General features: G+C 42.4%; 1 protein-coding gene across 1 annotated transcript in view; it reads right to left on the reverse strand.

Moving 5' to 3' along the window:
• The window catches only part of Nup188 (nucleoporin 188), a 58,566-nt gene that overhangs the window by 40,233 nt on the left and 7,582 nt on the right, over positions 1-10,751 (reverse strand). The window contains exons 2-6 of the mRNA XM_028757152.1: positions 7,197-7,251; positions 4,836-4,909; positions 2,707-2,791; positions 2,501-2,581; positions 1,839-1,883 (exon numbers count right to left, since the gene is read on the reverse strand). Coding sequence (XP_028612985.1) covers positions 1,839-1,883; positions 2,501-2,581; positions 2,707-2,791; positions 4,836-4,909; positions 7,197-7,251 — 340 coding nt within the window. The remainder of the gene's footprint in view (positions 1-1,838; positions 1,884-2,500; positions 2,582-2,706; positions 2,792-4,835; positions 4,910-7,196; positions 7,252-10,751) is intronic.

Raw genomic sequence — 10,751 nt, forward strand, 5'->3', positions numbered from 1 at the left:
GAGGGAGGGGGAGGGAGGGAGGGAGGGAGGGAGGGAGGGAGGGAGGGAGGGAGGAAGGGAGGAAAGACAGACAGACCTGACAAGTATCAGCAATCACAGAAATGTAAGCACATTGAATTAAGAACCTCCACAATCATATGCCAAAGAAGATTAAAGGAATTATTACTTAATGTAAACAAATTTCCAAAAAACAATTTTTTTCTCTAGTGGGTTGCTTGTATTCAAATACTAAATTCTGGCCCCCAAGATCTGGTTGCCCCCGATGAGGAGATCATCACAAACACCTTGCCCCCAAGTTAATTGGTCAAAAAAAGACTAAAGCCCGTGATTGGGTGGTAGGTAGAAAGAGACAGGGTTTCATTTTCTTGGCTGGGGTTGCAGGTAGAGGCAGGAGAGAAGAAGGAAAGACACAGAGACTGGAGGAGGAGCCGTGAGAGGGGAGGGAGAGACTGGAGGAGGAGTCGTGAGAGGGGAGGGAGAGACTGGAGGAGGAGCCGTGAGGGGAGGGAGCAGGAACACACTACAATGAAAACCAGCCAGTAACAAGGGATGGTACGGCTGGGAAAGGAGTTCATACCTGCCCAATCTGGACTTATAGCTTTTAAATAAAATACCTGGGTTGTATATCTTTTATACGGGCTAGCAAGAATTTCTAATTCCTTCTATAATTTTTCTTTTTCGAGACAGGGTTTCTCTGTGTAGCCCTGGCTGTCCTGGAACTCACTCTGTAGACCAGGTTGGCCTCGAGCTCAGAAATCCGCCTGCCTCTGCCTCCCAAGTGCTGGGATTAAAGGCGTGCGCCTGGCATCCTTCTATAATTTTCTAGCATGAGTTCTCAAAGGGTCCAAATAATACAGAAGATACAAACTGACAGGTCAAATACATAAAACAAACACACAGCAACCAGGACTACATGTTCAATCATGTTGCAAGCTATGGACTTAAGTTGTACAGACTGTTAACAGGAAATACTCCAGAATTCAAATCCCTGGGACAGCTCTGAAGTGAGAAGGCTGCAGGACAGATGAAGAGTACAGAAATACAAACCAATCCCGCTGAAGTTAACTTAAAAAGACTGAGAAGGGGACTCAGTGAGGGATGCTCTTAACATCCTTGAAGCCCTGCGTCATCCCTCCCCACCCAAAATCTCAAGTTAACTGAGCCTCAGAACAGTCATCCCCAAAAGAGTTCTTAGCACCAGCAGCAGAAGGCACTCTGGGAAAAATTCCTCAGCTGGATCATGGGATTAAGAAGCCTCAGCTAAGACCTAAAAAGTGAGGCAAGGCAGCGTCGCGCCTCACACATCTTTATTACCCAATACTGAGGAACAGAGGGAGGTGATTCTATATAGTGAGGTGGTCTAAACACTCAGTTCCAGCAAGCTGGAGAGATGGCTCAGTGGTTAAGAGCACTGACAGCTCTTCCAAAGGTCCTGAGTTCAATTCCCAACAACCACATGGTGGCTCATAGTGAGTTCCAGACTGGCCAGGACTATACAATAAGACCCTGGCTCCAAAAAAAAGAAAAGAAAAGAAAAGAAAAGAAAAGAGAAAAGAAAAGAAAGAGGGAGGGAGGGAGGGAGGGGAAAAAAAGGAAAGTCAGGAACTCTTAGAAAACAGAGTCAAGAAGTGGTGGTGAACACCTTTAATCCCAGCACTTAGGAAGCAGAGGCAAGCGGATTTCTGAGTTCAAGGCCAGCCTGGTCTACAGAGTGAGTTCCAGGACAGCCAGGGCTACACAGAGAAACCCTGTCTCAAAAAACCGAAAAAAAAAAAAAGAAGAAGAAGAAGAAGCTGCCACACAAGCGTCAACCAAAGTGAGGCAGCATCAGTGCTTACCTTGAGGGTTAAAGCCTGGCTCTGCCTCTCATCTTGTAGGACTGTCTGAAGGAAACAGAACAATCGAGAAGGTATCTTACAAGTAGAATTCAACTGGCAAAGAAAAAGATGTACCACACCCTTCATGACTGCCCTTGTATTTTGTTTCTGTAAACATCTCTACCTTATGTTTAAGCCAAGTCTAACCAAACTGACAAATCCTTCCCTCTCCTCTGGTCTGTCTCTTTATACAGAAGATGAAAGCCAGACAGGCTGGATGCTCTTTCAGGTCTCTCACACGTAATTCTTTTACATTTCAACCCCTGCACAAATGAAGACAGATGTCTTCTTAAACACACACTGGGATATCTCTTTCCAGCCTTTAAAAGTTTTGCCTAGCTGCGCAATGGTGATCCACACCTTTAATCTCAGCACTTGGAAGACAGAGACAGGTGGATCTCTGAATCTGAGGCCAGCCTGGTCTACAAAGGCAGTTCCTGGACAACCAGGGCTACACAAAGAAACCTTGTCTCAAAAATAAATAAATAAATAAATAAATAAATAAATAAATAAAATAAAAAAGTCTTGCCTAATACCTGTATATCTATAGTTTCTTCTGTAAAGGGCAAGAACCCAAACTCTACAAGGGGGAAAGGCCAATGGGAGCTGGCAGAGTCACAAACCTTTAGTGAGTCCCGAGTACCCCTGTAATCCTCCTGAAGGTAACACTGCAACAACTGCACACTCTGCTCTTCATCCAGACCCTAAAGCAAGAAGCCCTGAGTGAGCACCAGCCACGGAAGCTTACAACTTGTACTAACATCATTAACAATGAAGCCACAGGCATCCACAAGCAGCATAAGCTGACCCTGTGCTAAGTTTTACTCACCAAGAATTTGCTGACTCTTAAGCCCAGCTCCTTCAGAGGTGACGCTACATCTTTATTAGCTTTCACTCTTTCAGCTGAACTTGGACTATGAGAAAAATGCTTAGTTATTTCCTCATTCACAATGACCCCCAAGGGCACAAAATAAAAACACTCAATGGCACTGGCCTTCTTTTTTCCTTAGTGCCTGTAAAATCCATACCCATTCACATCTATAAACTTTGTAACAACACAGAACAGGCTATGCCTATGTAACAACATCATGCATGTGCCTTATAAACCAGTTACAACAGTGCTATCTGTAGATCTCATTGTAGATCTACGTTAACTTTTTTAAACATCTTGGAGGGCAGTCTATGTGGACCTTGTCTCAAAAAACAAACAAAAATTCTACTAGACTTCAAATGCCATGTTATTGTATAAAATCATCTCTCTCTCTAAACTCCCTTTTGTTTTTTACATTATGTGTATGGGTGTTTGGCCTACATGTGTGTCTGCTGCCTCCAGAAGCCAGAAGAGGGAATCAGATCCCCTGGAAGTGGAACCTGGACTTGTATGTATTCTTTGGGTAACTGCATTATTTTCTCCAGTGCACAGTGGATAATACAAGCCACACAAAGGGCCACTTTCAAAATTAGATAACCAGGAGGTGGTGGCGCACACCTTTACTCCCAGCACTCAGGAGGCAAAGGCAGGCAGATCTCTGAGTTCATTGAGGCCAGCCTGGTCCCCAGAGTGAGTTCCAGGACAGCCAGGGCTACACAGAGAAGCCGTCTCAATGCCCTCCCCCCACCCCCCACCACCAAAGAAAGATTAAGTGATGCAAGATAAAGGGGTGAGAGGACTGAGAGGAGAGGGAAGAGGAGGACTGCAGTCAGGGCGAAGTATATGATGAAAGAATAAATAAAAATAAGTATTTAAAAAGCTATGTGATGCCGGGCGGTGGTGGCGAACGCCTTTAATCCCAGCACTTGGGAGGCAGAGGCAGGTAGATTTCTGAGCTCGAGAGTTCGAGGCTAGCCTGGTCTACAGAGTGAGTTCCAGGACAGCCAGAGCTACACAGAGAAACCCTGTCTCGAAAAACCATAAAAAAAAAAAAAAAAGCTATGTGATGGACAGGCAGTGGTGGCACATACCTTTAATTCCAGCTCTTGGGAGGCAGAGGCAGTTGGATTTCTGAGTTCGAGGCTAGACTGGTCTACAGAGTGAGTTCCAAGACAGCCAGAGCTACACAGAGAAACCTCGACTCGAAAAACCAAACAACAAACAAACAAACCAAACAAACAAACCAAACAAACAAACAAACCCCATGTGATGAATATAAGGTGACTTTTTTGTTCAGGTGCTAGAGTCTGAATGGAGAGACTTGGGTATACCAGCACTCTACCTGTGAGGATGATTTCCAGCCTCCTGCTGACTTTCTTACCATACAAAGCCCCTGCCTAACTAATTTATGAAAAATGCTCGGAAGGGCTGGAGAGATGGCTCGGCAGTTAAGGGCACCGACCACTCTTCCAGAGGTCCTGAGTTCAATTCCCAGCAACCACATGGTGGCTCACAGCCATCTGAAATGGGATCCAAAGCCTTCTTCTGGTGTGTCTGAAGACAGCTACAGTGTACTCACATACATAAAATAAATAAATCTAAAAGAAAAAGAAAAAGAAGAAAAAGAAAAAGGAAGGAAGGAAGGAAGGAAGGAAGGAAGGAAGGAAGGAAGGAAGGAAGGAAGGAAGGAAGATGCTTGGAAAAAGAAATGTCACACTGCAAACACTATGCAAGTATCAGCCACTGGTAACCTTTTTGTTGCTTGCTATATCTCTGCACTTAGATTTTAAAATGTGGTCAACTAGAAATATTATAAATAGTACTTGAATACTCAATAAATCCCCAAACCAGCCTGGTCTACAGAGTGAGTTCCAGAAGAGCCAGAACTCCAGAGAAACTCCGTCTGGGGGAGGGTGACAGACAACTGAATGACTATTACTATGAAATTACCCTTCCTTTTAACAGACATCCAAACTGCTCACTCTCTAGCTGAGCAATTTAAAAGCGCACAGGGCAGTTGCATCCATGCTGGAGTCCTGAAAGATGAGGAGAGGGACTGGCATCACTAGACACTAGAATGACCATACCTGGGAGGTTTGTAGTAAGAAAGCCCTTCTAACAACCGCTGACAATATTTATTGAGTTCCGCCTCAATCTGATTCTGCAAAAGAACAAGGCAATTACACAAATGCAACCTGAGTCAGACTTCAGGGTCACACCACTCACTGTACATTTCTTTGTGTCTATCTGAAATGTTCCCACTACAGTTTAAAGCACCATTTCTCAGCCTTTAGGTCACAACACCTTTCGGGAAGGGGAGTTAAACAACCCTTTCACCGGCGTCTCCTAAGACCATTGGAAAATATACATTTTTGCACTATAATTCATAAAAGTAGCAACCAAAAATAATTTGATGGTTGGGGGGTCACCACAACATGAGAAACTTTATTAAAGAGTCACAGCACTAGGAAGGTTGAGAACCACTGGTTTAAAGTATTCTAATTACAGAATGTTGCAACGCTTTCTTTGATTAATATTGTATTATTATTTATGGAAATATTTATAAAGCGGCTTTCTATTGATTACATTATTTTACTAAATAGCAGATCTTGTCTGTCATTCTTCTAAAACGCTAGATACACTCCAGAAGTCATTTTTGTTTTCTTTTTTTAATATAATCACTTCATGGGGCTGGAGAGATGTCTCAGCAGTTTAAGAGCACCGGCTGCTCTTCCAGAGGACCCAGGTTCAATGGTCCTCAGCACCCATACGGTAACTCACAACTGTCTGAAACTCCAGTTCCAGGGATTCCAACATCCTCATATAGATATACATATATATATATAGGCAAAACCCCCATGTGTATAAAAACAAGTAATCATTAAATAAAAAATAAAATCACTTTATTGTAATGAACTAGATTAAGGCAAGCACTCAAGGCTCAGGAAAGACGAAAGGCACCGAGTGCTCTTGCAGAAGTCCAACTGCAGTTCCTACTACCCACATAACAGCCAACAACTGTCTGTGCCTGTAGTCCAGAGTGTCAAATGCCCTCTTCTGGCCTCCTTGACACCAGACATGCATGTGGTATACATACATACATGCAAGCAAAACACTCACATACATAAAATAAAAATAAATAAACATTTGCCCAGACCTAACTACTTGGTGTTTGGTTGTTTTTTGTTTTTGAGATTAGGTAGTCTATCTAAAATGGTCTGACTCTGAGATCTTACTCCAGGCTCTGGAGTCCTGGGGCTAAAGTGTAGACCATGCCCAGATGTGAAGTAGAATGCTACACCAGAGCACTCTGAGCACATAATGCTCTCTGTGATGTCCTTCCCTAAGGATTCAATCTAGAAGGATCCTTATCAGATGAAGGCATATCATATAAGGTTCTAAGATAGGTATAAGGCTGTGTTATTTATAACAAAAGTTAACAGTAAGTGAATGTCACCAGAACACTATTCATAGGGTAAGAAACTGAAGGACCAACATGAACGACTATCCTTCTCTGGTCATATATATACTTGAAAACACTTTAGAACTAACAGCTAAAGGCTGTAGGAGGTGGTTCTGATGCTCTGATGGGGAATCTGCATGTGAACCCTGAAGGTCCTGTTCCCAATTGGCTCTTGATCAATCAATAAAGATGATAGCAGCCAGTGAGCTGGGTGGAATAAGTGGGACTTCCAGTTTTCCCACAGGCAGGCAAATAGACAAAAGGGAGGACAGAGAGATTGCAAGGGAAGAGAGAGATTTCACTGTGCTTTGAAGACAGCAAAGAGCCACCAGCCATGTGAGATCTCAGAGCTGCTCTCAGCCATCTCCAACTGGGGCTGGTTAGCCTGCAGGAGATTAAAAACACAACTGAGTTGAAAGCAGATTAGGATGCTGAGCTGGGGGTGAAAAGAAGGAAGGCTTGGAAAAGCCCAGCCATTGAGCTAAAGCATATCAAAATTAAGTCAGTCAGTCTGTCTGTCTGTCTGTGTCTCTGTCTCTCTCTCTGTCTCTCTCTCTCTCTCTCTGTCTCTCTCTCTCTCTCTCTCTCTCTCTCTCTGTGTGTGTGTGTGTGTGTGTGTGTGTGTGTGTGTTTCATCCAAGGATCTGAGGGAACCTGGGCAGGGCTAGTATCACAGTCCGCTCGAAACTTAAAGAGGGGTAGCAAAGACTATACACTACAAAAGACAAACAAAGAAAGCATGAGAAAGAGGCCTGAGCACCTTTCTCAGCCCAAGCAGCAGAGGCTCTCTGCAGCGTGTTCTCAGACAACCTCAGCATTGGCATGACTGTCTTTATAGATGACATGGTACAAGTAAAGGGTGACTTAGAAAATTTCAGTACCTACACAAGAACACAACTCTCCATTTTGGGTTTTTCTGATTTTATTTTTTTGTAATCAAAATTATAAAAACTCCTAAAAATCGGTCTAGAACACTGTAACTCACCAATTCTCTAAGAGCTGACCTCCCGAGTAGAATTGTCCAGAGTTCTCTACTGCTCCTGAAAAAAGAAAGTACAGACATAATTTTGCTCTTCTAATAAAAAAAAAAAAGAGGTTAAAGAAATGTGATATTAAAATGTAAGAACATAGGATTTTTAAATTGTTTCTTATTTTTATTATTAGTAGGCTTTTTGAAACAAGGTCTCATACCATAGCCCAAGGTGGGCTGAAATTTATTACTTAGTACAGCCTGGTCTCAAACTTAAAGCAGTCTTCCTCCTCAGCCTTCTAAGTGCTGGGAATATAAGAATGAATCATTGTTATTTGGTCTAGAAGTATAAGATATTAGCTTAGGCTATACACTATATAAAAAACAAAGACAGCTAATCCCATAGAGTTCAAGGCCAGTCTGAGGTACATGAGACTATCATATCCTAAAACTGTGCTTGCTGCTAAGGCTTGCCGATATCAGGAATCCATCTGGTGGAAGAAGAGGAACTCCTCAAGTTGTGCATACGTACATACATACATACATACATACATACTAAATAATTGTAACTGAAAAGAAGTTTTGACAGAGGTGCAGATGTAGCTCAGTTGGTAAAGTGCTCACCTGGTGTCAAGACCTCAAAGGCTTCAAAGGCCTCAGGTTTCATCCCAAACCCAAGAAACGGGTGTGAGGTCACACATGTGATCCCAGCACGTGGGAGTTAGAGAAGCTCAAGCTACATAACAAATAACAAGCTTAATGTCCTTAGGAAACAAGAGACTTGGGGCTCAAAAACAAAATCTGAGGACCAGGGAGATCATGCACACATACAAATCAATGTAAAAAAATAAAATAAACAAAACCTAGGGCTGGCAAGATGACTCAGTGGATAAAAGAGCTCTACTGCCCAAGCATGGGATTTCAGGTCCCAGAACCAATGTAAATGCTGTGTGTGTGTGTGTGTGTGTGTGTGTGTGTGTGTGTGAGAGAGAGAGAGAGAGAGAGAGAGAGAGAGAGAGAGAGAGAGGGGAGAGGATCCCTGGAACGAGCTGGGTAGCTAGCCAAGCCACACTGATGTATCTAGATTTACCTCAGACGCTACACCAATGAATAAAGTAGAGCACAATCCGAGAAGCTCCATCAGTCTTGCCCACCATACAAGCCTATGTCTATGCATGTCGACATGCATTCAATGCACAGATCCAACTCACAGACAAACTTCAAAGAAAAAAATAAACTGAAGATGATTTTTCTCACTAAGACTAAAACACAAGCCGGGCAGTGGTGGTGCACGCCTTTAATCCCAGCACTTGGGAGGCAGAGGCAGGCGGATTTCTGAGTTCGAGGCCAGCCTGGTCTACCCTGGGGTATAAGAGAAACCCTGTCTCAAAAAGCCAAAAAAAAAAAAAAAAAAAAAAAAAAACCAAAGGCTAAAACACAAGCAAGGGCCAGCAAGATGGCTCAGTGAGTGAAGGTGCTTGTCATCAAGCCTCACAAGCTGAGTTTAATACCTTGGACCCACATGGAAGGAGAGACCAACTCCTTCCATTATCCTGAGCTCCACACCTGTACTATGGCATGCATAACCCACTCATGTGTACAATAAACAAATGTAATGTTAAAAGAGAGGGAAAAAAAGACTAAAACACAAAGTGTTAGAGCCATGTACACCACAGCTGTCATTCAGGAATTTCTATCAGAGGCATAAACACACCTAAAAATTATGTCTTTCCTAACAGTTAATGCATCTACAAAAACAACTTTGATTCTATTAAATCTATAGCTACCAACTCCCACATCACTGCATTGGACTACTTATAATCTTTTTCTGATAACAGGATAACATCCACAGTCCAAAAATAATTGGGGGATTAGACTCAGTTATTGGAACACATGTTTCTCTTTATGCTGACAATAAAGCAGCCTCAAATGACAGAGAGGCCAGGGCACTAAAGAGATTCAGGTGTTCTGAAAACCATCACACCCTCTGTCAAGACATGCTTACCCTTGGCTTACTTATTTGGAAAGCCTGGCTTTAACAAATGTAAAAGTGAAAGCCTAATTTAAAAGGGCAACTGCTATGTGTCTAGTATGCATGAGGCCGTGGATTTAGTGTTTGTTTGAGAATTCTACCGCTCAGTTGACAGAGTGCTTGCTCAACAAACACAAACCCTTGATTCCATCTCAAGCACCACATAAATCAGACCAGATGGCACTACCCCATGATCCTAGTACTGGGGGAGGCGGAGGCAGGAAAATCCAGAGTTCCAGGTCATCCTCAGCTACATAACAAGTTCTAGGACCATGTAATAGAGAAAAAGAGGGGCTGGAGAGATGACTCCACAGTTAGTGTGCTTGCTGCTCTTCCCGAGGGCCTGCCCTGGGTTCCCAGCATCCATGTCAATCAGCTCACAACTGTCTGCAACTCTTAGCTTCAGGAGCTGGGACATTGTCCCCTGGCTTCTGAGGACACCCATCATATCGGTACACACATACACATAAAATTGTAAATTTTTTAAGATAAATTAAAAAAATAAAATTCTTGGGCTAGAGATGGAGAGATGGCTCAGCGGTTAAGAGCACTGACTGCTCTTCCAGAGGTCCTGAGTTCAATTCCCAACAACCACATGGTGGCTCACAAACATCTGTAATGAGATCTGATGCCCTCTTTTGGTGTGTCTGAAGACAGCTATAGTATATTCACATATGTAAAATAAATAATTCTTTAAAAAAAATTAAAATTCTCAGGCTAGGCACAAGAGCAAAAGCTGAGGCAAGTTCAAGACTGGCCTATGCTACAAAGTGAGACCCTACCAAAGAGGGAAGGAAATAAATAAAATTTCTCAGTGAAATATATCACTTTGCTTGGCATATACAGAAATATAAAAACATGTTGTATGTTCTAAGTATATGTAATTTTTGACAATTATTCCTTAAGTAAAACTGAATAGAAAGTAAAATACAAACATGAAAAGGAAAAACAAAATACTCAATTATAAAAACCATATTTTGATCATTTTGCTAGGTATCAAAATGATGTTTTGACTGGGCATGCACACATGTGATCCCAGCACATGGGAGGGAGAGGCAGGAGAGACAAACAGAGCTGGTCTCAAAAAACAAGTATTTAATAAAACTAACTTTCTTCTTTACTTTTACAAACAAATGAAACAATGTTGCATTCATTCTTTTTTCTTCCAGCACACGCATATATGTGTGTGTATGTCTGTTCACATTTATTTTTATTTTAGTGACATGTATTAGTTTTTGCCTTCATGTAAATCTATGTATGCACTTGCATTTAATACCCAAGGAAGCCTGAAGCAAGTGTTAGATCACCTGGAAATACAGTTACAAAAGTTATGAGCAGGACTAGAAAGATAGTTCAGTGGTTAAGCACACTGGCTGCTCTTCCAGAGGACTTGAGTTCACCCACTCAGCACCCACGTGGCAGCTCACAACTGTCTATAACTCCAGTTCCAGGGGATCTGACATCCTCACACATATGTACATAAAATAAAACTTAAAAAAAAAAGAAAGGAAGGAAGGGAGGGAGGGAGGGAGGGAGGG

This window comes from Grammomys surdaster, unplaced genomic scaffold, assembly GCF_004785775.1.
Source record: "Grammomys surdaster isolate TR1022 unplaced genomic scaffold, NIH_TR_1.0 126133, whole genome shotgun sequence".
In the NCBI taxonomy this organism is placed as follows: domain Eukaryota; kingdom Metazoa; phylum Chordata; class Mammalia; order Rodentia; family Muridae; genus Grammomys; species Grammomys surdaster.